The sequence below is a fragment of the Somniosus microcephalus genome, chromosome 6, assembly GCF_052327205.1.
Source record: "Somniosus microcephalus isolate GS21.2 chromosome 6, FLI_Smic_1.0, whole genome shotgun sequence".
Lineage (NCBI taxonomy): Eukaryota > Metazoa > Chordata > Chondrichthyes > Squaliformes > Somniosidae > Somniosus > Somniosus microcephalus.
The window spans coordinates 173,504,043-173,531,469 of record NC_140992.1 but is presented as its reverse complement, the minus strand read 5'-3'; the positions used below and the strand labels follow the sequence as shown (position 1 = coordinate 173,531,469).

General features: G+C 43.5%; 1 protein-coding gene across 13 annotated transcripts in view; it reads right to left on the bottom strand.

The window, feature by feature from the left end:
• Nucleotides 1-27,427, bottom strand: part of cnot1 (CCR4-NOT transcription complex, subunit 1) — a 239,717-nt gene that overhangs the window by 44,170 nt on the left and 168,120 nt on the right. For all 13 annotated transcript variants that reach the window (XM_085990940.1, XM_085990937.1, XM_085990939.1 and 10 more), the window contains 3 exons: nucleotides 10,082-10,159; nucleotides 6,980-7,157; nucleotides 2,447-2,577 (listed from right to left, as the gene is read on the bottom strand). In XM_085990940.1, coding sequence (XP_085847066.1) covers nucleotides 2,447-2,577; nucleotides 6,980-7,157; nucleotides 10,082-10,159 — 387 coding nt within the window. The remainder of the gene's footprint in view (nucleotides 1-2,446; nucleotides 2,578-6,979; nucleotides 7,158-10,081; nucleotides 10,160-27,427) is intronic.

Here is a 27,427-nt window from a genome sequence, read left to right as displayed (position 1 = left end):
TCAAAGAATGAGGAAAACCATACCCGTTAGTTATTTAATATCTGTCTAACCTCAACATATAAATTAATTCTTCCAAAACAAAATAGGGTAGAATGTCGGCTGTGCAGTTGACCTGACCTATCCAATCGAGATATTTTGTAAAAAGAAACAAATTACCCTTACATGGCTGCCTTGCAGATAAGATGTTGACCCATAATGTGACTGCAGTTCAAGTAGAATGGCAACATTTCCCAGTGGATATCAATCAAGTAAATAACTACTCACCAGTTGGCTGAATACTGGTTCATTTAATCTAGTTAATTTAGTTTTGTTACCAAACTGCCACCCAGATTCGCAAGTGTCTGTGGTACATGGTTTGCTATGGTTCTAAAGCAAATTACGCTCCTATTTTCCAATGAAATAGATGTTGGCTAAGATTTCAGTACAACTACTCGAGATAAATGAAACCTTTATGCATCAACTTTAGCTGTGGCCTTTGGACTTCTCTATCCAAAAAAGGTGGATTGACCAGCGCAACACAAAGCTTACTAAATCAAACATTTGATCTAACAGGCACCTAACCCACAACAAGCTTACAACCGTTGGAAAGCATGTTAGAAATCATGCACCAGTACATCTATGGGCATTGGTCACTGAACGCATTCATGGCAAGATGTGCGGATCTTGAAACCAAGATTGGTCAATTCATTGCTCCTGTCAACCTAAGTGATACAGATCTTGAACCTGGAAGTAGCAAGGCCAAGACAGACAAAAGTAGGTGCGGGCAGGGCTATTTTTGCCTGGTGTGCCAAAAAAATGAACAATGGGAGAAAACAACTACAGGTGCTCTAACAGAGCCAGACCATATAAAGAGAAATTTTCCTGGATCTGTGCCCAGACGTACTGAATATCAGAGATCTGAACAATTGGAGGGCACACCTGTGAAGGAACCCGCCTAATATTCCTTCCATTTAATGCAATGGAAGGAAAATCAGCCAGGTTCTTTACAAACGTGCACTCCGACCAGCTTGATTTTCCAATACTCGCCGCACACATGAACAGGACCAATACAATTGCTCTAGAATGGTGTACAGACTGGCAATTCAAATAATTACTTCAATAGTACCTGAAATACATTCTGAAAGGGTTAGCTAGTTCCAATAGGACTGCATTGCAGCACACCCTAAGCAGCAAGACACGAAGTGCTGCTTTAGGATCTCTACAGTATACTTGATGAATTTAGTGGCTTCGTGTGCCTGGTTGCACCATTATTTGGTCAGAGTCCGCAGATGTCTCGGCGTCATTAGCCATGGCTGCAAAGAATATCCTTGGTCTCCAAGCAATCAACCATGCAATCTTCTTTGTGACTCAAATATGGACACCATTGACTGTCTGAGGATGAAGGTTGTGACTGCTGCTGGGTAGGTGTCGACATGCATGATTTTGCACATGTGGTTGCACAGGAGTTCATGTAGGGAGAGAAATTGTGGGCAGTGGCTGTAGGGCCATATGCTCCATCTATAACCCCCACCGTGCGCAACTGATTTTGCCATGTCACAGGAATTCACAGCACTGTCCATAGGGAGATCAATCAACTGGTTCTGGCATGAGTCACCTGGTGTACACAGCTGTGAATGGCAGACTGGCAAATGTGGGTGATGCTCCTTGTTGGTGCCTGGAAGGATCGTGTTGTGTGGAAATGGGTGGCAGTGAGACAGCCACCCCGGCCTGTGGTGTAGCACGGCTGCCAGTTTGCTTCAGGCATACGATAACACTGTCACAGCCTCGAGGCATTATTCTTCAGACAAATTGTGCCTTGATTGCCTCAGTCAATTTATCTGGTTTGTAGGGGTTGATGGTGTGGTAAATGCTCCTGTGGCGTAACCTAACCCGCCAGGCATCCCTCACTCCTCCTCTAGAAAACAAATAGAATGGGATTCCCACGCAGAACCCCATGCTGCCACTTTAAATATAAAGTGGAAACTACACACTGCCTTAGAAAGTTTCTGGCAGGCAAACAATTATACAGTAAAACAAACTCCCAGAAACTTTCAAAATTAGGCTGTGCAGTCCTGTCACAATGGGAAAGCCAGCTTTAAGGGAAGTCTACATTCCCATTATTCTTCCCAAAATGTTAGGTGCCCATTTTCAACAGGCATCACATATACCCAAGTGTATTTCTAGCTCAAAGCTGAAAATGCAGCTTTGAGCAGCTCATTATATTAAAATTAGCATCTCGTTTTTTGGTTTATCTGCTGCTAGACTTCATGCCCAACCACAATAGTTAAAATGAAAAAATATTTGATAAGCCAACTCACTGCACTGTCTTATGTATTAGAGAGACATTGGTCAGCAAGTTCCCTATTCTCCACAAAACATCTACATGAGGCATCAGGATTGTTGAAGCGTCACAAATACTGAAGGTCACCTTGCCTATTACTGGTGCATTATATTGAAATCTACTTACATTTGGGTTGACTGTAATGTGTGGAGCCAAGGCAGCTAGTGAATACACATTGATGTCGTGATAGCTGAACTGTGGCTGTGGAGGGCCCGTGGCTGCACACGTGGTGGTTGTGGCTGGAGTTACTGGTGCAGCTGGAAAGCAAAAGCACAGAATTAATTCTCCAAATCCTTTCCTTACTACTGACTTGTAAAATTCCAAGACAAGTGGCAGTCATTTTTCAGGAAGTAAAGGCCATTTCTTCATAACAGATGTAAAAATAAACAAGTTAATGAAGAATCTTTTGGGGAAAAGTAAAGAAGCATATATGCAGTAAGTTGGAAACAAATAAACAATGAAGAAATGATCAACGAGATTGTTCAATCTCTTGTAAGAGGCATTAATTTACAGGTTTCAACTGCAATTTATGCCCTGCACCACTGGGAATTATCCACAATGTACATACAGTACTCAACAATTTAAAGGTATATATAAGATCAATACAATGCTCTCAGCCAAAGTATGAAAAACATACTGCTAATTAGGAAAAAGGGGTTAAAAATCATATACAGGGGTTGGACTATCCCAATGTGTCCACTACTTGAAGGTGCCAGGGCGTGACGCTGATTTCTTTCCTTAGCAAACCATCAGCAGCAGGTGCACAAATCCTCGAATAAGAAATGTCATGTTTCAGTGCTGCTTCCTCGAAATAGCATTGATGGCAGGTCCCAACTGAACACATAGCTGTTGTTAGGTAGCGAGATTTTACATTTTTCCCGTTTGCAATGTACATTTTTCAGCTGATGATCAATTTCTCAAACTCACGTTTTTTAAAAACTCAACAGACATGCAACATAAAAGAATTCCGAAAATTTCACAGAAGTGCACAATTAAGCACTTCTATAAATAAAGTTGGTCACACACAGGTACATTACTGTTGTAAAGAAGCCGAGTTAACCTTCTGTCATCAGGTTCCTCTGGAAGATGAAGTGAGAGAAGTAAACTACTGCTGTATTAGTTTGCAGAAAGCTACATATCGATAAAAGTGTGCAGTATAGTTGATTTAAACTGCAGCAGGAGTGTGCATCCAATGGGTTTTTAAAACTACTCATTGCCATTTATTGCTGCGTTTGAACACCTTCAATGGACTGTGGAGCCTAGAATCACTCAAACCACTTCCCAGACTGAGATTGGGCGTGTGGAAGAGAAGTATGGTTGGTCAAGTTTATCGACTGAGGAATATTTCAACTGTATATTAATTAATAAACCTTAAATCGGCACAGAACTTCCATGTATTTCTTCAATTACTTAAGTTTTAAAAAAGAACTTTTGAAAAGCAGAAGAAATGTCAACCTCACTCGAGAAGTTGTTTAATCGCCACATACAAATCAAGATATTGCTGGCCTTGGGGGGCGGGGGGAAAGAGAGGAAAGATGAGAAATACTTTAAGTCAACTGTTCTGCGGGGGGGGAAAATTTACACCCGGAATTGTCACCACTCTGCACCATACTCTTGCTTCTTTGATCACTGGAGGCAGCATCGAGACCCCAAGAGAAACAAAACACAGTTGTTCCAACTTGCTTCCAGAGAAAGGATGAGGGGTAGGCCGAGAGCAAGCTCTGTATGTTGTGTGGGAGAGGGACCGGATTCAGAACTGGAGGGAGCTCACCCAACTTTTGGGATGATGGCAATATCCTATTTGGATATGAAGATGGAACAATGGAAGAATTGAAGTTTACAGACAAAAGCTGCCATGAATAAAAACGATTATTTGTGACCAGAACTTCCAGGACAGACATTCCTTTGTAGTCCAGGGCAACAAAAGGCAGCACAATAAAGTACAGTACAAAGAAACAAGGATAGCTGGAAGGGAGGAACCAAGGGTAGTTGTTTACTGATGCTGAAGCTAAGTGAAAGACTTAGCAGCTATGATATTCATGACTGTATGGTGCAACAGGTGGAAAAATATCACAGCTGACAACTGGAAATTTGTTCCAACTGAAATGTATGTCTCGAGTGGAAACACTCCCCCCACTTTAAAATGTGATAAACCACAGCACCTGAGGAAAGGTTTATTAATAAATTGAATGTTGTGACTAAAGTCAAATGCGTCTAAAATTTAGCAGTTTTGGCTTTTTTAATTGTCACGGTACACAAGAGGTTTAAAAACCAGCTTCACTCACAGAAGTCATGCCTAACGATGCAGTTGTTGCAGATGTCTGAGGAAGGGAGGATTTGTTCTAAAGTGTTTTTGATTAGCAGTTTTTTAAAATTTACCAGTCATTAAATGTGCTTGGTCCTGGTCACTTTTTATTTTTTATAAAAAGGTATATACACTAGAGATTGCTTCCGAAAGGACAAGAACCATTATACAAGTTGCAAGCGATTTATTATTTTGTACTACCCGAACAGCTAACTAAACTGATCTACTGTAAAAATATCAGCTGTGTTGCTGCTACTGTTTACTTATTTTTTTGTAAATAAAGTTTGTTTGGCAATAAGAGACCAAGTCAAAGGCTTATCCCAGTGTTATTCTGCTGTCTTCCGAAGATAAGAGTGAAAGCACGGCATAAAACCAGCAGCTGAAATAAATTGAAACAGATTCTCTATTCGTTACATGGACACACTACACATTTACCTAGCTATCTGGGCAAGTGAAAACACTCTCCTCCAGGGTGCCAGGAATATGCAAGCGTTAAAGAAACCCCAAAAAGCCCCACCTTTTGTCATCCAATATTATTGCAAACCATCGGAACAGCACAGCAGATTGGAATTCCCTTCGCTCACTTCTTAATTGAAACCAGAAGTAGCAGTGACAAAGCACATTTTAAATATAGAACACAAAACTACGGCTTAAAACCAACTACAATCAACTGCATCGAGGAACAATGAGAGAAATAATGCAACATAAAAGAAGAAAACAAGTGCATGACTCGCTTGGCTTCGCCTCCTCTCCTTAAGGTGTTATATCTGTCGGGGTACAGTTCCACAGGCACTGGCCACTAGCCATGCTCAAGAACCTCGCCCAAATAGCCTTTCTTCATTTGTAAGCCTTAAGAATGAGAGCGAGCAGGCTACTCAACAGTGAAAGGCAGCATAGCAGAGCCCCATGCAGTCCTCATCCGACACCCAGACTTTCCAACAGGAGGTCACTGGATAGCAATCAGGTTAGATAAATGTGACAATGCAGCACTATTGCCGTGCTGCAGAAGTTCTCTCAGCCACTTGATATTAGGGTCTCTCACACTTGTGAAATAACTCCAATAGTTCCCAGTGCAACACCCTACAATCTCTTTTGAGCATCTACTGTAAAAGGAGTGCGATGCTCGGCTTGACCCATCATGCCGTAAACATTGAATAAACTCAATGAACGCGCAATAACTGGGAATCCTTGTAGTATGATGGTAAAGGCCGACTGAAATCTCTGTATTCAGTCAGAAATTTACTTTACTGCCATGGTTTTAAAAACGAAGGCAAATGGTGAAAATCAACACAGGGCATACAACATTATGTGGGTAGAAATACAATGAGTATACTTACGGGTAGAATTTTTAGTTCTCCACCCCTCCCCCCACCCCACCAATTTAAGCTGCAGGGGCACTGGAAAAAGAATTAAACAGCTTTCTGGTGCATCAGGGCTGCGAGCGATCAACACAGCAGAGAACAGAGTGATCGGAAGTGAATGCTAAATTACAAAAATGGCATCAATATCAGGCCCGATTGATTTTGGGAGAGGTGGGAAGATGGGTTAGGATATTTTCATCCGAGACAGATGGCTAAACAGGACAGGTTAGATGGGCCAAACAGCCTTTTCCTCTTGGTATTACAGACATGAATCATCCCATTTAGCTACATTAACTTAATACACAATATAAATCTGAACAGTTATCTAACATATGTTCCAGAAACTTTTCCCTGAAAATCATTTATTTGCTAGTTGAAAATAAAACAAATGGCAAAATATTAACACAAAAATGCAGGCATACCAAACCCTAGGATGTTTAATTCCAGTGTCCTCCGTTCTACATCTTACATTACTGGCAGGACTGAGGTGGTAGCGTCTGGTACAGCACATCATGAATTCTAGAATTATATAGCAATTACATCAAAATAGCTGCTGTACCCCACCAAAAGACCGCACAATGGCCACAGCTGTTAGAGTATTATAACTTGCATTTTTGAACCTTCAGAAGACTGACTCCTCCACTGGAAAAACATTTCCCCTCCCTGCTGCTGTGGAGCCACTTCTCTTCCTTTGTCAGCTAAAGGCCAAGGCTTCAATCTGGCCTACCGGCAATGCCTGCAAATGCACTTCCCCCCTGGGTCCTAGCGCACTCCTTGTTAATGAAACCTGACCCACCCCATATTTTACATCAAGCGCAACAATAATCTGCATTACTATACAAGCATCCAAAAAAAAACAGGTTAATAACCATCTATAATTAATGGGATGTCCTTAATAGCAATTTAAAACTAACAAATGCAGTGTTCCACAGAGTTTCTTCCTTTGCAAGTAAAATGACAATCTAATACTGAACAAAAATAAAAGCACTTTACCAGTGGTGACAACTACAGGCTGCTCCTCGGGTATCTTGGACTCTCTCTTTGGAGCAGATAGCTGTTCCTCTAGATTTGTCAATTTTTCTTTGTCCTTTAGTAAAGTTCCAGGCTTCAAGTCATTGATATCCAAAGCCAGATTTTTACACAAGACCTCAATTTCAAACTTCAGGTTTAACTAGAAAAATAATTTTTTTTGAAGAAGAGAGTCAGCAATTAATTCCACCTTCCAAACCAATGCCAGCAGATAGCACCCACCCATAAATGATTAGCTTACCACATGATCAAACTATTGTGGTCCTGGTCCAAGATATTCCAAACTCCTCGAAAATATGACTACCAGAAATGCATTAGAGGGCGACCATAGCACCCTTGTTTGCCCATGGGTGTGTTTGCAATTTGAAGTAGTGCTTGTATTATTTTTTGACAAATGAAATATGCTGAGCCACCACCAATGTTCCCCTAAAGCGTGCGGCTGCGCACGAATCGGGAGGTCCCTCCTAAGCCACTCAACAACTGCTGCCTCTGGAAAAGATGCTGCGCATGCGCGGCCGCGCAACAAATTTAAAGGGACTGCGCACCAAAAAAGAGGGAACATTGGCCACCACCCTTGTCCATACTGCCATGATCTGAAACAGAAGAAGTCTCTCTCAGGAAGAGGGAGAGGTCCGTTTCTGTATTCCCACTTGCCTTACAGATATTAAAGCTTCCCAATGCCTGTATCAATGGATATTAAAAGAACAGAAAATCTGAAGCAAAAACAGAAGATGCACAGCCGACCCACAGCATCTGAGAGAAGAGACAGGTTAACACAGAAACTGAGGCCATGCACCAGAACTTCACCAGCATTGGCAAAGTGCCTCCACCCAAAATGTTAATCTGCCTTTTCTCTTTTCAGATACCGATAGCTGGCTGCTGTGCATTTTCTGTTTTTATTTCAATTTTTAATGCATACAAGTGCATTCAAACCCTCGGGATAGCGCTACTTGGACTGGTTCTATGACCACGGGAAGTGGAACAAGGCGGGGTAGAAGCCATTACAAGCTAGCTGACCACATGCCAAGACAGGCTTTCAAATGCTAAGCAATTGGCGGTAAGGGGGTTCTTAAATCAATGCTTCAGTGGAGGGCTGTTTCTGTTTTAGGAGGCAGACATGCCGCTGACAGCCAGGCAAAATAACTTCAGTCATGACCCAGAATCACAAGAGATCAGCCACCATTCAAAGCACACATCTCTTCCATTTTTCTCCAGTGGGATGACAGCAATATCTCATTTCATGTAAAAGATGAAAGAAAGTTATGCTGCCTACTGCAAGTGCAGGCTCCATGTGAAAATAGTATACAGCCATCATATCACTGGAAAAAGCACTTCAGATTAGTCTCTTAAACCACCACTCCGCTGTACACAAGGCCTCATTTCAGCTGCATCCTCAGTTCTTTGATTGGAGGAAGCAGTATTGAGACCAGCAACAGTAAGGGCACTGAATCATCATACATTAGAGTAATTCCCAGCTGAGCTTGGTCAGAAAGTGATATATTTTAGTTAGTTACTTGGTAAGGTATTAGACGACTGCAGTCAGCATTTTATTCCAATCATTTAACATCACTGTGCTTATATTGGTTAAAAGTAACAATCACCAGATGTTAGTCATAGAATCATATAGCACAAGAGGCCATTCAGCCCATCGTGTCTATGCCGGCTCTTTGAAAGAGCTATCCAATTTGTCCCACTCTCCTGCAAATTTCTCCTTTATAAGTATATATCCAATTCCCTTTTGAAAGTTACTACTGAATCCGCTTCCACCAGCCTTTCAGGCAGTGCATTCCAGATCACAACAACTCGCTGTGGAAAAACAAAACCTCTGGATTTCCCCCTCTGGATTTTTTTGCGAATTATCTTAAATCTGTCCCCTCTGGTTACTGACCACCCTACCAGTGGAAAGAGTTTCTCCCTACCTACTCTATCAAAAGCCCTCATCATTTAGCACAGTAATGTTGATTTGACAATTCCATGTGCCATTACGAGACATTGAGGACTCCGACTCCAGCGAAGTGAATTCATCCAGCAATATGGCTCCATGACAGGTGGCTGCAGCGGTCTGGTACCTCATCCAAGTGGCCAAATATTATGTATTAAAAATAACCTCCAAATATAGATTAAAAACCAGCAGTCTCAGTTAAAATGAGAAGGGTGTCTAAATGAAGCAATAAACATGCCTGGAATTTGGAGTTTCCTCTCAGGTCAAAATATTTACTTTTAAAACAAAGTAACTTTTCACCAAATATATCTGCATTCATCTATACCTGCTATTGTTTAAGCAATACAACACTATCCCGGCAGGTGCATTATTTTAGTGGGGATGTCAACAGACCCTTTCTGACCTTATTGCACTCTACATAATTAGGTCTATGGAAATAAGTGATTTCCAAATTCCAAGCATAACAACATGTGGTGGGAAAATACCAAGATAAGATAAAAATGACAAATGCATTTATTTCCAACATTCGCATCTAATATGGAAGTGTACAAGCTTTTTAGCTTCATGGACTGCTCCACGATGTCACCATCCATCCCTAACATCAATCTGGTAAAATTGGATTTGGTCACATTCAGAGTGAAAATTTAGGACAATGGATTTTAAACAGTAGAAACAAAATTTAGCGAGCATTTTAAAATGCTTAAATTCAGTATTATCACCTTAATAAAATGACAGGTGATACTGTACATGATTTTTGAGAAAACAGAAATTAAGAGGGGAAATGGAACTTGACGTAAAACACTTTTGTATTTTAAACCCTAGCTCCACAAGACCTGTACCCTTGAGAAGACTTCCTCCCTACTCCCCTTCCCACAAAGGTTTCTGAAAGAAATTTTAGCTGTCAACTTTTAAAACCAGCCTGAATAGAGAGATATCAACACATTTTCATTTTTGTATTTTATACAAAATTAAGCACAATCAAGAGAGATTCCTCGGTAATACTCAGCTGTTTCTCAGCAATTATGGAGCAAGCTTGCATGAGCTGTGCTCTAATGGAAGCACACAGTGTAATCCCCCGGTGGCAATGAGCTCCATGCAACTAGTACAAATCAGAAGGGCCTTACCTTCAAGTCATGCTCTTGATGCAGCTCTGCTAATACATTCATGATGGCCATTGTCCAAGGATTTGGAGGCCTAAAAACCTATAGAAACACAGTTCACAAAATAAAACATTTTTACAGAGCAACAGAATATGGAGAAACCCTAACTAAAATCTGACGAGCAAATTTCTTGTACTTATTTCCTCCCACAGGTCTCTTCTATCAAACACCAGTTCCCAGCCAAGTTAACAGTGCACTGTAACTATCAACTAATGGGTGTAGGAATGCAACCACCAACGGCTTATTTTCCTCTTTTCTGTCGACTTCCATTCTAGACATTCCTGGAACTGCATTGCTGTGGAGAAAAATACTGGAGCAATGTAGTGCTAGATAAGAGGGCTATAAAATGTATTCACAAACTCATATGTTGACCCACTGAGAGCCACCTATAATTGGCACACTCAATTTTCAGATTTTACTATTTTGTTTCCAGAAGGGCAGAGTCATAATTTCAAGTCCCACATTTTAACTTTGTTAGGTGCATAATCCAAGTTTGGCATCCATTAATCTATGTAATGGAGATACTTCAGCAATCAATCCCCCACTATAAATGTATGAACAAAGAGATAGGGGTAGCACATAGATCAACTAATGAGAGCATATCCTGCTGAAAGCAGCAGTGTGGTTTCATTAGCACTGCTGTCAGAAAAGACACTAATACTGCAACACAGCTACTAACCAATATATCATTTGTTTTAATTTAGATGAAACAGTATATAAAAGTGTGGGTGAGTTAGGTTAGGCACATTGTACTGTCACCCTTGAAACTATCGCTCAAATCCAGTTTAACGATTGAATAAATTTTGTTTGCGAACGCTCCTGTGAAGCACCTTGGGACGCTATACTACGTTAAAGGCACTATATAAATTCAAGCTGTTGCTATTAGGATCTTGCATAAAAGTGTTTGTGCAGTCTAACTTCAGTTCAGAGTGCTGGGCAGCCATAGTGCAAAAATGCCTACCATTCAGCATTAACTTCACTGAGGGGGGCCAACTGGATGGCAGGTATGAGAAATAGCTTTGTCACAGTTGTGTCAGTAGGGAGTGCTCTTCTGACAGTAGCATAACGGGCTATTGCTAGATCACTGCAGACAGATCTTAGCTGTACATCCAGCTGTGGTATTTCTTAACTAGAAGGGCTTGAATCCGGGTGTTCACAGTGGTGTTCCACAGGCCAGCACCAATATCTCTCATCTTAATCAGCACAAAGAAAATTCAAAGATGTAAAATAAAAATTATAGGTGGGCAAAGACAACAGCCATGCACTGAATCTGAAGCCCGACGCCAGTGTCTGGAGCAGTGAGAGTGGAATTTCAGTGAGTATTTAAACTCACTTTCGCGGGCTTTTTTCACAAGCTTACCAATCTCGCAGACCGGCGGCGGCGTTCCAGAGCCACGTCACGATTCAAAACATGACACGGGCAGGAGGGAGCAGCTGATTGGGTGAGTACGGCCAGGTGAGTATTTATACTACTCTATAGTTTGACAGTTAAGGTTCATAGTTTATAAAGTTTAGAAGGTCTTAATTTTGTGGTTATAGTTTCTAAGGTCTCTGCTGTGTAGTGGGGAGTGCTAGTAAACAAGGGCACTTGAGTAGATCATTTAATAGTATAATTGGTGGTATTGATTTAATTTTAATTAATTAAAGTGTAAGTCATGGCAGGAGAGCTTGGCCCCGTGGCATGCTCCTCCTGCACTATGTGGGAAATCAGGGACACTTCCCGCACACATGGCCATCAGGGACACAGGAAGTGTATCCAGCTGCAGCTACTGGCAGGCCGCATTGCGGCACTGGAGCTGCGAATGGATACATACTGGAGCATTCGCGATGCTGAGGACGTCGTGGATATCACGTTTAATCAGTTGGTCACACTGCAGGTAAAGGCTGCACAGGCAGGAAGGGAATGGGTGACCGCCAGGCAGAGTAGTAGGCGCAGGCAGGTAGTGCAGGGGTCCCCTGCTGCCATCCCCCTCTCAAACAGATATACCGTTTTGGATATTGTTGGGGGGGGGGGGGGGGGGGGGGGAAGAATGGCTTATCGGGGGAAGGCAGCAGCAACCAACTTCCTGGCGCCATGGGTGGTTCTGCTGTACAGGACGGGAGGAGAAAGAGCGAGAGCGCTATAGTGATAGGGGATTCTATTGTAAGGGGAATAGATAGGTGTTTCTGCGGCTGCAAACGAGACTCCAGGATGGTATGTTGCCTCCCTGGTGCAAGGGTCAAGGATGTCTCAGAGCGGCTGCAGGGCATTCTGGAGGGGGACGGTGAACAGCCAGTTGTTGTGGTGCATATAGATACCAACGATATCGGTAAAAAATGGGATGAGGTCCTAAAAGCTGAATATAGGGAGTTAGGAGGTAAATTTAAAAATAGGACCTCAAAAAGGTAGTAATCTCAGGATTGCTACCAGTGCCGTGTGCTAGTCAGAGTAGAAATAGAAGGATATTTCAGATGAATACGTGGCTAGAAGAATGGTGCAAGAGGGAGGGATTCAAATTCCTGGGACATTGGAACCGGTTCTGGGGGAGGTGGGACCAGTACAAACTGGACGGTTTACACCTGGGCAGGACCGGGACCGATGTCCTAGGGGGGAGTGTTTGCTAGTGCTGTTGGGGTGGGTTTAAAATAAAATGGTAGGGAGACAGAGGAAAGGGAAGCAAGGATAGAAGCAAAAGACAGGAAGGAGAAAAGCAAAAGTGGAAGTCAGGGAAATCAAGGGTGTAAATCAAACATGACCGCATTAAACAATAATTCTAAAAGGTCTAAGTGTTAAAAAAAAAAAAACAAGCCTGAAGGCTTTGTGTCTTAATGCGAGGAGCATTCGTAATAAGGTGGATGAATTAGCTGCGCAGATAGATGTAAACAGATATGATATAATTGGGATTACGGAGACATTGCTCCAGGGTGACCAAGGCTGGGAATTCAACATCCAGGGGTATTCAATATTCAGGAAGGACAGGCAAAAAGGAAAAGGCGGTGGAGTAGCATTGCTGGTTAAAGAGGAGACACAATAGTAAGGAAGGATATTAGCTCTGATGATGTGGAATCTGTATAGGTAGAGCTGAGAAATACCATGGGGCAGAAAACGTTACTGCAAGTTGTATACAGACCCCCAAACAGTAATGCTGAGGTTGGCAATGGCATTAAATGGGAAATTAGAGATGCGTGCAATAAGAGCACAGCAATTATCATGGGTGATGTTAATCTACATATAGATTGGTCTAACCAAATTACTAACAATAGTGTGGAAGAGGAATTCTTCTATACGGGATGGTTTCCTGGACCAATATGTCGAGGAACCAACTAGAGATCAGGCCATCTTAGACTGGGTATAATGTAATGAGAAAGGATTAATTAGCAGTCTTGTTGTGCGAGGCCCCTTGGGGAGGAGCGATCATAATATGATCGAATTCTTCATTAAGATCGAGAGTGAAGTAGTTGATTCAGAGACTTGGGTACTGAATTTAAATAAAGGAAAGTACGATGGTATGACACGCGAGTTGGCTAGGATGGATTGGGGAATGTTATTTAAAGGGTTGACGGTGAATAGGCAATGGCAAACATTTAAATATCGCATGGATGAACTACAGAATTTGTTCATCCCTGTTTGGCATAAAAATAAAACAAAAAAGGTGACTCAACATTGGCTAACAAGGGAAATTAGGGATAGCAGAAGATCCAAGGACAGGACATATAAATTGGCCAGAAAAAGCAGCAAACCTGAGGATTGGGAGTAGTTTAGGATTCAGCAAAGGAGGACAAAGGGATTAATTAAGAGGGGGGAAATAGAGTATGAGAGTAAGCTTGCAGGGAACATAAAAACTGACTGTAAAAGCTTCTATAGATATGCGAAGAGAAAAAGATTGGTAAAGTCAAGCGTAGGTCCCTTGCAGTCAGAATCAGGGGAATTTAAAATGGGGAACAAAGACATGGCAGACCAATTAAATACATACTTTGGTTCTGTCTTCACAAAGGAGGACACAAATAAAGGAGGACACAAGGGCAGCACGGTGGCATAGTGGTTAGCACTGTTGCCTCACAGCGCCAAGGACCCGGGTTCGAATCCGGCCTCGGGCGACTGTCTGTGTGGAGTTTGCACATTCTCTCCGTTTGCGCGTGGGTTTCCTCCGGGTGCTCCGGTTTCCTCCCACAGTCCAAAGATGTGCGAGTTAGGTTGATTGGCTATGATAAATTGACCCTTAGTGTTAGGGGGATTAAATACGTGGGGTTACGGGGATAGGGTGGGATATGTGTTGGTGTAGGGGTTACGGGGATCGGGTGGGATATGAGTCGGTGCAGGCTCGATGGGCCGAAATGGCCTCTATCTGCACTGTGGGGTTTCTGTGTGACTTCTGTGTGTGTGAGATGTCGGGGAACATAGGGTCTAATGAGAGGGAGGAATGGAATGAAATCAGTATTTGTAGGGAAATGGTGTTGGGGAAATTGAAGGCTGATAAATCCCCAGGGCCTGATAATTTACATCCTAGGGTACTTAAGGAAGTGGCCCTAGAAATAGTAGATGCATTGCTCGTCATCTTCCAAAATTCTAGAGACTCTGGAACAGTTCCCATGGATTGGAGGGTAGCTAATGTAACCCTACTATTTAAAAAAGATGGTAGAGAAAAAACAGGGAATTATAGACTGGTAAGCCTGACATCGGTAGTGGGGAAAATGCTAGAGTCCATTATAAAAGATGTAATAGCAGAGCACTTGGAAAACAGTGACAGGATCAGACAAAGTCAACATGGATTTACAAAAGGTAAATCATGCTTGACTAATCTACTGGAATTTTTTGAGGATGTAACTGGTAGAATAGATAAGGGAGAACCAGTGGATGTGGTGTATTTGGACTTTCAGAAGGCTTTCGATAAAGGTCCCGCATAAGAGACTAGCGTGCAAAGTTAAAGCACATGGGATTGGGGGTAAGGTACTGACTTGGATAGAAAACTGGTTGGCAGACAGGAAGCAAAGAGTTGGAATAAACGGTTCTTGTTCCGAGTGGAAGGCAGTGACTAGTGGGGTACCGCAGGGATCGGTGCTAGGACCCCAGTTATTCACAATATATATTAATGATCTAGACGAGGGAACTAGATGTAATATCTCCAAGTTTGTAGATGGCACAAAGCTGGGTGGGCGTGTGTGCTGTGAGGATGATGCACAGAAACTCCAGTATGATTTGGACAGGTTGGGTGATTATACTGCATCTGCCATGCATCTGCCCAATGTGGATAAATGCGAGGTTATCCACTTTGGTGGCAAAAACAGGAAAGCAGATTATCTGAACGGCAATAGATTGGGAAAAGGGGAAGTGCAACGAGACCTGGGTGTCCTTGTGCACCAGTCGCTGAAGGTAAGCATGCAGGCGGATAAGGCGGCAAATGGTATGCTGGCCTTCATAGCAAGAGGATTCGAGTACAGAAGCAATGATGTCTTGCTGCAGTTGTACAGGGCCTTGGTGAGACCACACCTAGAGTATTGTGTGCAGTTTTGGTTGCCTTATCAGAGGAAAGATGTTCTTGCCATGGAGGGAGTGCAGCGAAGATTCACCAGACTGATATCTGGGATGGCAGGAATGACGTATGAAGAGAGATTGGGTCGATTAGGCTTATATTCGCTAGAGTTTAGAAGAATGAGAGGGGATCGCATTGAAACTTCTAAAATTCTAACAGGACTAGACAGGCCAGATGCAGGAAGGCTGTTCCCGATGGTGGGGGAGTCCAGAACCAGGGGTCACAGTCTAAGGATAAGTGGTAAGCCATTTAGGACTGAGATGAGGAGGAATTTCTTCACCCAGAGAGTGATGAACCTGTGGAGTTCTCTACCACAGAAGACAGTTGAGGCCAATTCATTTAATATATTCAAGGAGTTAGATATATTTCTTAAGGCTAAGGGGATCAAGGGATATGGGGTGAATGCAGGGACAGGGTAATGAATTTGGATGATCATCCATGATCGCATTGAATGGCCTACTCCTGCTCCTATCTTCTATGTTTATATGAATGAATCACCCTAGGAACAGTGTAACACAATGACCATGGTAATGGTGACCGATAAAAGCTCCCAGCTAAACCCCTGGGAGGCGCAACCAGATGGGTTAGAGACCTTTTTAAAAAAAAAGACACTCCATTCCTGCAAGACCCAAAATGTACAAAATAGCTAAAAGATTCCCTGGAATAAAGCAAGCCCCGATAGTAACTCATGAGCCACAACTTTAGCTTAAAAAAAAAATCTCCTGCATCTCCTCCCACAGCAACATTCATTTACTCACCATACAAGTCAAGCTTCACAGCTGCAAAAAAAAAAGTAATATCCCAGTGTAGTGTAAAGCAATACTGTATGGTGTCAGTATTGAGTCCACCAAAAAAGGTGGTACCTCACAACTACTGCGGTACACAGCCGATATTTTAGAAACTTTTTTTTTTTTTTTTAAATACCACTCAGGGAACCTGCTGTCCCCTCATTTAATTTCAACGTTGAGAATTCACTGGCAGTTGGGAGGCCAATGATCAGCACTCCATGCATGGACTAAATAAGTGTGTATAGAATAGCACAAGTTGTATAATCATGGATACTTGATCCCACTGCTATTAAAAATGCATCCAAACCCTGCAGCATCTGATGCAGTGTAAATGGAACACACCTAGCATCTCTGAAGCGTGAAGGTGATGCACTCTCTCACACTGCATGGTGAGCTATGCTCTTACATGTGGAATTCAAGATACCTGCTTTATGCCTAGCAAGGGCTCAAACGCAGGCTCATCAGCAATGCTCCCTCTAATTTCTTTTCATGCACAGCCCCTTTAAATTTGCTGTGCAACTGCGGTATCTTCCAGCAGCAACAGATTGTGAGCGGCCAGCGTGGGAACCTCCCAATTGATGCTCGGCCACGCACACCTTAGGGAGAATACTGCTCATCAATTGTCTGACCAGCTAGTAACTATCCTCCTTAGGAGGGGGAAGCAGGGTCTTTGCGGCTCCAAGATGACATACATTGGAAGAATGGAAACACCTAGACAGGAACAAGCTCAACCAATGCCCTATGCAGGTTCAATAATCTGATGCCTGAACCAGGCAGATCCAAGACTGACCAGCCAGCCTGAACTATTAACTGCACCTGGAAAAGTAGACCAGTCATTGAGAGCCAGAATTCTTCCCAATCAGCGCCAGATAACCCTGCCAGCCACCAGGTAATATGGCCCTGGCTTGATAAGCGGCAGTATGTTTACCAAACACCGTGTGCTGGTACGCTGTACAGTTTTAGCTCATTAAACCCCAGCAGCATCCTTGTGCACACTTGCGAGTCCCAAGCTTTGGCTTTTGCCAAGCTGCACCTAAGCTCTCTGGATTTACTGGGATGTGCCCTTACAGGAAGACCACGTGTAATCCACATTAAGGTAGAAAGAAACATTACCTGTGCGGATATCTTGGTTTGAAGACTTTTAAGCATGGAGATGGATTCCGCAAATGGAAAGGTGAGCGACATCAGTCTGACCAAAAGACCTTTGTTTAAACTGGATCACCACTGAACCAGAAAAGGGTTGTTGTGTTGATCCAGCTCATTCTAAGTCTAGTCTTATAACCCTCTTGCCACAGATCTGAACCTGTAGTCCCTTCCAAACCAAAAATCCACCCATCGTTTTCCTCAAATGCTAGAAACAGGATTTTACACTTGTTACCTTTAGTGGTAGCTTATTCTATAAACTCCCAGCTGAAACTGCAGGCTTGTACCCAGCACCACAGAACTTCCAAGATTCAGAGGAAGCTTTGCTCATTTTAAATATTTCAGACATACTCTTCTACTCCTCCTCTCCCTCCCCCCACTCTAAAATCCTTTTATCTAGGAAAATTGAGCTTAAAGCCTTTCTATCCAGCTGATTTCCAGGCTTGGGACAATCATCTTCAATTTCTTGCTCACCCCCTTAACAATGTCTCAATCACAGCTTAATGGTCTTGGCCATTATACTGCACTCAGTGAACTGGAACTGCCTGCAAATGACCAAGATTTCAGTCCCCAGTGTGCAGTATAACCACTAAGCTTACTGGGTAAAACCAAATGTAAAAGGAAAGTAGCTAGTTTCTGTCCCTTTTGCAGCCAACAGCTGCTGTCGAGCTGCAGGCCTGGAATCCATCACAGAATGACATTAGGTTTCCTCTTGCACTGTGATATAAGAAAACTACGAAGCACTTGGTCTGAGTATAAAACAAGGCTTTAATCAACTGTTTCACAACCATGAGTTCTAGTTACATCACTAGTTCCTGGTTACAAAAACGTCCTGAGCAAGCTGGGCCCACGCCAGAGTATTTATACTTTCCCTGGACGGCGCCACTAGCTGGCCACCCAGTGTTATCTTGAGTCATTTCTACATGAATGGTAAGATTCATGACACACTGTACTTTCAAAGACTGCATTTATAAGTCAATTGCTCAAGTTTAAAAGCTGGCTGCACAGCACTTTACCCATCCTTTTTTTGTCTCGTTTGTTTCAATGTCTTGAACAAAAGTTATCCGGGTTCTCGATTGTTTTTGCCACAGGAACAGTTGTTCAGTATTTTGAAGTATGCTCTTTTGGGCAGTTGTCTGGTTGCAACACAAGGGCAACTGCATCAGTCTTGCTCTTTTTTTGTGCATCCATTAGTTTTATATTTAAAAAAAGCATGTACTATAGTCTGCAGCAGAGACTGTAATCCGCAAGTTAACAACTTTATATCTGCATTTTCTCGGAATCACTTACCCATACTTACACTCTAGCTAGTAGGGTGAATTCGCAAAGTTTGTACGATAAGTGAGACATGGGGGGGTGTTTACATAAAAACAGAATCCCGTAACTGCTGGCTAGTTGGAGCAAGACTGCAGGGAGGAAGAGATAGGGCGCGCAAGAGAAACAGACAGCGAGAGAGGGAGAGACAAAGAAATAGTCCAGGATATAAACAATGCACATCATAAGGTGTGTACAGGTACTGTGCACCCCCTGCTTTTCTAAACCACAATCACCCCTCTCAAAACCTCCCTGTCCTCATTAACTATTGCCTGTCTCCAACCTTCCTCGCCTCTCCAAAGTCCTTAAATCTGTTGTCTCTCTCAACCCTTTGCCTCTGTGCTGTGACTGCTTGTTTGAGTCTCAACTTCCTCCAGTAAAGCACCTGGATGACAAGCTATCATCTTGGGCCCCCATCACAAACTCAGGACCCTCACAATCAACCCCAACTTTCTAGTCACTGTCTCGGACCATTTGTAATCTTGGCAACCTGTTCAACCTCGCCTTCTAACCCCAATTTTCTTCCATCACAAAAACCAACCTACTTCCACCTCTAATATTGCCGGCTTTTGCCTTTACCCCAGCCCATTTACTGCCAAAACCTCTCTCTATGCCTTTGTCACTTCCAGATTTGATTAACCCAATGTTCCACTGACTAGCCTGCCATCCTACATGCTCAAAGTCCAGCTGCCCAGAATCCTATCAATCACAGAGTCCCACTTGCCCATCACCCCATAACTCATTGACCAACAGTGGGTCTCAGCTCCCAATGGCAGAAATCAAAAATGTTTGTTCTTCTGTTTAAATCCCAACATGGCCCTTTCCCCTGATTATCCCCGTGACCTCCCAACACCACCCCCCCACCCCACTTCACAAACTCAGTTCCTCTGACGGAAGCCCCTGTGCATCTCCCATCCCTTTGTTATGCCTAGGTGCTGAAGGCATGGCTGCCAGTCCCACTCTCTGGAATTCCCTCCCTAAATCCTTACCTCCTCTTCCTTTTTTTTTTATATAAAGGCCCTCCTTAAAACTCACCTCATTGACCAAACTTTTGTTCAGCTCTCCTAATATTTGGCTTGGCTTGGCATTCGCTTTCATGATGCCTCTGCAAAACGCTCCATTCAAGTCACTACATAAATACAAGTTCTTCCACTAAATTACTCAAAAGGTCATAAGAACATAAGAAATAGGAGCAGGAGTCAGCCATTCGTGCCTGCTCCGCCATTCAGTAAGATCATGGCTTTTCTTCGACCTCAACTCCACCTTCCCACACTATCCCCATATTCATAAGAACATAACAAATAGGAGCAGGAGTAGGCCAATCGGCCCCTCGAGCCTGCTCCACCATTCAATAAGATCATGGCTGATCTGATCCTAACCGCCAATCTACTATCACTGAACCATCTCCTGAATCTAACAGAATTAGACACACGAAACAGGAGCAGGATCAGGCTACACGGCCCCTGGGCCCGCTCCGCTACCCACAGGGCCATGACCGATCCGAACCTAGACTCATGTCCAAATTCCTGCCCGCTCCCCATAACCCTTTACTTCTAGGAATCTGTCTATTTCTGTTTTAAATTTATGTAATGATGTAGCTTCTACAGCTTTTTCGGGCAGCATATTCCATGGACCTACCACCCTCTGAGTGAAGTAGTTCCTCCTCATCTCAGTTTTGAAAGAGCAGCCCCTTATTCTAAGACTATGCCCCCTAGTTCTAGTTTCACCCATCATCGGGAACATCCTCCCCGCATCCACCCGATCCAACCCCTTCACAATCTTATATGTTTCAATAAGATCGCCTCTCATTCTTCTGAACTCCAATGAGTAGAGTCCCAATCTACTCAACCTCTCCTCATATGTCCATCCCCTCATCCCCGGGATTAACCGAGTGAACCTTCTTTGTACTGACTCGAGAGCAAGTATGTCCTTTCTTAAGTATGGACACCAAAACTGTATGCAGTATTCCAGGTGCGGTCTCACCAATACCTTGTACAACTGAAGCAATACCTCCCTATTTTTATATTCTATCCCCCTAGCAATGAAAGCCAACATTCCATTGGCCTTCTTAATCACTTGCTGCACCTGCATACTAACCTTTTGAGTTTCGTGCACCAGGACCCCCAGATCCCTTTGTACTTCAGTACTTTCCAGTTTCTTGCCATTAAGATAATAACTTGCTCTACGATGTTTCCTGCCAAAGTGCATAACCTCACACTTTCCAGTATTGTATTCCATCTGCCAAATCTCTGCCCACTTACTTAGCCTATGTCCCCTTGCAGGTTTTTTATGTCCTCCTCACTCACTACTTTCCCTCCCATCTTAGTATCATCTGCAAACTTTGATATGTTACACTCGGTCCCCTCCTCCAAATCGTTAATATAGATTGTAAAGAGTTGGGGACCCAGCACTGACCCCTGCGGAACACCACTAGTTACTGATTGCCAGTCTGAGAATGAACCATTTATCCCAACTCTCTGCCTTCTGTTAGATAGCCAATCCTCTATCCATGCCAGAATATTACCCCCAATCCCGTGATTTTTTTATCTTAAGCAATAATCTTGTGTGGCACCTTGTCAAATGCCTTTTGGAAGTCTAAATACACTACGTCCACTGGTTCCCCTTTATCCACCCTATATGTTACTTTCTCAAAGAACTCCAGCAAATTTGTCAAACATGACTTCCCCTTCATAAAACCATGCTGACTTTGTCCTATGATTGTCCAAATGTCCTGTTACTGTCTCCTTAATAATGGACTCCAAAATTTTACCTACCACAGATGTTAGGCTAACCGGTCTATAGTTTCCAGCCTTCTGTCTACTGCCCTTTTTAAATAAGGGTGTTACATTAGCAGTTTTCCAGTCTGCCGGGACCCTTGCCGAGTCCAGGGAGTTTTGGAAAATTATTACCAATGCATCCACAATCCCTACCACCACTTCCCTCAAGGCCCTAGGATGTAAGCCATCAGGTCCAGGTGATTTATCTGCCTTGAGTCCCATTATTTTACCGAGTACCACTTCCTTAGTGATTTTGATCGTGTTTAGCCCCCCACCCCCCCCATAGCCCCGTTTGTCCAGTGTTGGGATATTCTTAGTGTCCTCTACTGTAAAGACTGATACAAAATATTCAGTGTTTTTGCCATCTCCATATTTCCCACCATTAATTTCCCGGTCTCATCCTCTAAGGGACCAACATTTACTTTAGCCACCCTTTTTCTTTTGATGTAACTATAAAAACTCTTACTATCTGTTTTTATATTTTTTGCTAATTTACTTCCATAATCTATCTTCCCTTTCTTAATCAATCTTTTTGTTATTTTTTGCTGTCTTTTAAAGTTTTCCCAATCCTCTATCCTCCCACTAGATTTGGCTACCTTATATGCCCTTTTTAGTCGAATACTATCCTTAATTTCTTTACTTAGCCACGGATGGCTGTCTTTTCTTTTACACCCTTTTCTTCTCAGTGGAATATATATTTTTTGGAAGTTGTAAAATAACGCCTTAAATGTACACCACTGATCATGTATCGTCTTACCCTTTAATCTATTTTCCCAATCCACTCTACTCAATTCCGCTCTCATACCTTCATAGTCTCCTTTATTCAAGCTTAGCACGCTTGTTTGAGATCCAACCTTCTCACCCTCTAATTGAATATGGAATTCAACCATGTTATGGTCACTCATTCCAAGCGGATCCTTTACTAGGACATTTTTAATTAATCCTGTCTCGTTACACAGGACCAGATCTAAGGTTGCTTGCCCCCTGGTCGGTTCAGTTACATACTGCTCAAGAATCCCATCCCTAATACACTCAATGAACTCATCCTCAAGGCAGCCCTGCCCAATTTGATTTGTCCAATTAATATGATAGTTAAAATCCTCCATAATTATAGATGTTCCCTTATTACAAGCCTCAGCTATTTCCCGATTGATACTCCGTCCAACAGAGTTGCCACTGTTTGGAGGCCTATAGACTACGCCCACTAGTGTTTTTTTCCCCTTATTATTCCTTACCTCTATCCAAACTGTTTCATTATCCTGATCTTTTGACCCAATATCATTTCTCTGTATTACAGTGATTCCTTCCTTTATTAACATAGCCACCCCACCTCCCCTTCCTTCCTGCCTGTCCTTCCTGATCGTTAAATAACCTGGTATGTTTAATTCCCAGGCATTTTCACCCTGCAGCCATGTTTCTGTAATGGCCACAAGATCATACCCATATGTAGTTATTTGTGCCATTAACTCGTCTATTTTGTTACGAATGCTACGTGCATTCAGATAGAGAACTTTCAAATATGTTTTGTGACACTTAGTTCCTGCTTTTGCCCTTTTTATTACTTTACCTTTTACTCCATACCTTCTGCCCCTTCCTGACACGCTCTGGTTTTTAATTTCCCCACTGCTACCTAAGTCTATGACCTTCTCTGTTGTCATTTTTATTATTTGCTCTCTAGGAACCTCCCCCCACTAGTTAATTTAAAGCCCTCTCTACAGCCCTAGTTATATGATCCACCAGGATTCTTGTCCCAGCACTGGCCAAGTGAAGCCCGTCCCAACAGAACAGCTCCCTCCTGCCCCAGCACTGGTGCCAGTGTCCCAGGAAGCAAAACCCATTTCTCCCACACCAGTCTTTGACCCACGCATTTAACTCTCTAATTTTATTTGTCCCAGCCAAATTCGCTCGTGGCTCAGGTAATAATCCATTATTACCCTTGAGGTTCGGTTTTTTAATTTGACCCCGAGCTGCTCATACTCCTTTAACAGAACCGGCTTCCTAGTCCTATCTACGTCGTTTGTACCAACATGGACCACGACAACTGGATCCACCCCCTCCCACTGCAAGTTTCTTACCAGCCCAGAGGAGATGTCCTTAACCCTGGCACCGGGTCGGCAACACAGCCTTCGGGACTCTCGCTCTCGGCTGCAGAGAACTCTATCTATCCCCCTAATAATACTATCCCCTACCACTACAACATTTCTATTTACTCCCCCCTCTTGAATGGCCCCCCGTTCTACGGTGCTGTGGCCAGGTTGCTCATCCTCCCTGCAGTCCCTGCTCCTGTCCCCACAGGGAGTAAGAACCTCGAACCTGTTGGACAAGAGCAAGGGCTGCGGCTCCTCCAGCTCTACCTCCTGGATCCCCGTACCTGCCTCACTTGTAGTCACACCGTCCTGTCCCTGACCATGGGCTACATCTGAATTAATTAACTTCATAGGTGTGACCACCTCCTGAAACAGAGTCCAGGTACTTCTCCCCCTCCCTGATGTGTCGCAGTGTCTGAAGCTCAGACTCCAGCTCATCAACATGGAGCTGGAGTTCCTGTAGCAGCAGACACTTATCACAGACGTAATCACCGTGAGCCTCAATGGGGTCCACCGGCTCCCACATCTCGCAACAGTAACACATCACCTGCTCCATTCCATGTAATTAATTAAATTTTTTATTGTTAGTTATGGACACCCTCTGCCCGATTTTAGATGCTATTATCCCCTTTAATTAATTGGATTTAAATTAAATCAATCCCTCTAACTACACCAGTTAAATGGTTTACCAACAGTCACTCTGCACCAGAAAGGCCTTATTAACTACAACCCACAGAATTAAAGTTTGAAAAGAGCACCTAACACCCCACTTACCCTAACTCACAGCACTCTCTGCTGACTTGCACTCAGTGCTTGCTCGCACTAGGACTGGTCTTTTTATCCTGTTTGTTGGTTTACAGCCAAATGAGTCACCCCTGCTGATTGGTTAGAAAACTGGTTTCCACTGCCTGCTGTGCCAATTTACTCCTACTGCAGTGTAACCTTGTTTTACTCTTCTTAAACCAACAGAATCCCAAATATTTAACATTTCCCCTTTACTTAAACTGCTTAAGTAATCTTATCAAGAATGATTTAAAGAGAAATAACAATTAAAGAACTCTCACACTTACCCAAACTCACAGCACTCTCTGCTGACTCGCACTCAGTATTTCCTTAGTATCCAAAATCTATTGATCTCAGTCTTGCTAATACTCAACGACTGAGCCTTCACAGCCCTCTGGGGTAGAGAATTCCAAAGATTCACAACCCTTTAAGTGAAGAAGTTTCTCATCTCAGTCTTAAATGGCCGACCCCTTATTGAGATTGTGACCCCTAGTTCTAGACTCCCCAGGTAGGGGAAACATCCTCCCAGCATCTACCCTGTCAGGCCCCTTAAGAATGTTATATGTTTCAATAAGATCACCTCTCATTCTTCTAAACTCTAGGGAATATAGCCGTACTCGATCTCTCCTCATAGGACAATCCCCCCCCATCCCAGGAGTCAGTTTAGTGAACCTTAGTTGCACACCCTCTAGGGCAAGTATATCCTTCCTTAGGTAAGCAGAACAAAACTGGTCCAGGTGTGGTCTCACCAAGGCCCTAGACAACTCTTATACTTCAATCCCTTTATAATAAAAGGACAACATACCATTTGCTTTCCTAATTGTTTGTGTAATGTATATACCTTTAAGGGGGGAACCATCTTTTACAGCTCATGTATACTGCAGTACCGGCAGTGACCACACCTGTATATAGCACTGAGTAGTAATCTGTACAGATCAGTTCAGTGTGAGCCACGTTGAGTAAACACCTGTTGTACCGTTCTCCTGCAGTCTGTGTCTTATTATACACGGACACAACATTGGCGACAAGGCAAGTTCGAACCTACCTGCAACTCTGCATCACCTCCCGGGGATTCGTTCCTGGAGATCAGTGGACTGGAGGTCAAGGCCAGAGACTCGGGCGTCGACCACGGGCAACCGCCCAGTCATCCAGCAGAGACTCGAGAATTGCGGGGGAGGCTGTCGAGAGCCAGGCTTGGCTTTCCAGTCGAGGTGGTCCAGCGAAACGGGCTGGCAACAGGTAGTGCGCAGACCCTTCCCGGACAGCGGCGGCCTAGAGCCCGACCGAGCGGCACAGCAAAGGGCCGAGCAGTGTCGACGGGGGAGAGAGAGAGAGAGAGAGGGCAGAGCGCACAGGGCGCAGCCGGTGTTCAGGGGCCGAGCAGCGTCGAAGAGAGGGAGAGAGAGACGCACAGAAACCCGCGAGGCGCCGCCATTGCCACGAGGACCGCCAAGAGCGGCGTTGGCAGCAGCGCAGGAGAAGCGCGCAAAACCTACAGGGCGCCGCCATTACCACGAGAACCGCCAGGAGCGGCGTTGGCAGCAGCGGGGGAGGAAGGAAGGAAAGCGCGGGAGACGCCATTTTAAACCACACCCAAAATGCCGAAGAGTGGCAGTATCACCGCATGACAATGAAGTCGAAGATTGGACTACATATGTCGAACGAATAAGAGGTATACTGCAAGGCAAATGAGGTGTCAGATGACAAGAAAGCGTCGGTATTGTTAAATTTAATGGGTGCAAAGATGTATGGTTTATTACGAAATCTAGTAACCCCAACGAAGACAATGGAAGAGAGTTTTGAAGACATAGTAACAATACTACAGGAACATTTAAACCCCACACCGCTGCTGATAGCAGATAGATTCAAGTTTCACAAACAGAACCAGCATAAGGATGAAAGCAATGCTGATTATTTAACAGAACTGCGCAAACTATCGAAACACTGCCAGTTTGGAGTGGGACTGGCAGATACCTTAAGGGACAAGTTGTGTGTGGGCTTCAAAGTGAAGGAACCCAGAAACGGCTTTTATCTGAAAAGGACCTTACGCTGGAAAAGGCTTTCAGCATTGCGGTATCATATGAAGCAGCAGCACGGGGCGCTGCAGAGATACAACAGAGTCCGCAAGGATATGGCACAAACAAAATGTCATATGGAACAGAGAAGTGCTATCGCTGCGGCAGAACACACGACCAGAATGATTGCTGGTTCAAAGACAAAGTGTGCAGAAAGTGTGGAAAAGTAGGACACATAGCACGAGTCTGCAGGTCGGGAAAGAAAACCAGCAATAAGAAACCTACCAAAGAAAAGTACAAGGAGGTACATAAGATGACGGAGAATAGTTCAGACGAACAAAAGAGTGATAACGACTCCGAAAGCAGGGAACTGAGTTGTCTGAAACTACATAATGTGATCACAACAGAGGATCACTGAACCATTTGGGTCACTCTCAAGTTAGCAGGAGTCCAGGTAAAGATGGAATTGGACACAGGATCGGCCCTAACAGTCATAAACCGACGGGACTACGAGCGGCTATTCTCACACATACCCTTGAGACACACAAAAATTATTTTGAAGACGTACACGGGGCAAAAAGTCTACCCCAAAGGAAAAATAAGGGTGACCGTTATATATAACGGTAAGGAAACACCAAAACTAGACCTGTATGTATTGCAAGATGGAGGACCACCATTACTGGGACCTGAATGGATCCGGAAAATACAACTGGATTGGCATTCCATACAGGCACCGACTGTGGCTGGCAAAAAGGATGACGACGTCACACCTGGGCGACTGTCAAAGATCCTAACTGATGCGAAAGAAGTGTTCCAGCAAGGACTCGGAACACTAAAAGGCATGACAGCGACGATTAAAATGGAAGAAAACGCAAGCCCAAAATTTCAAGGCC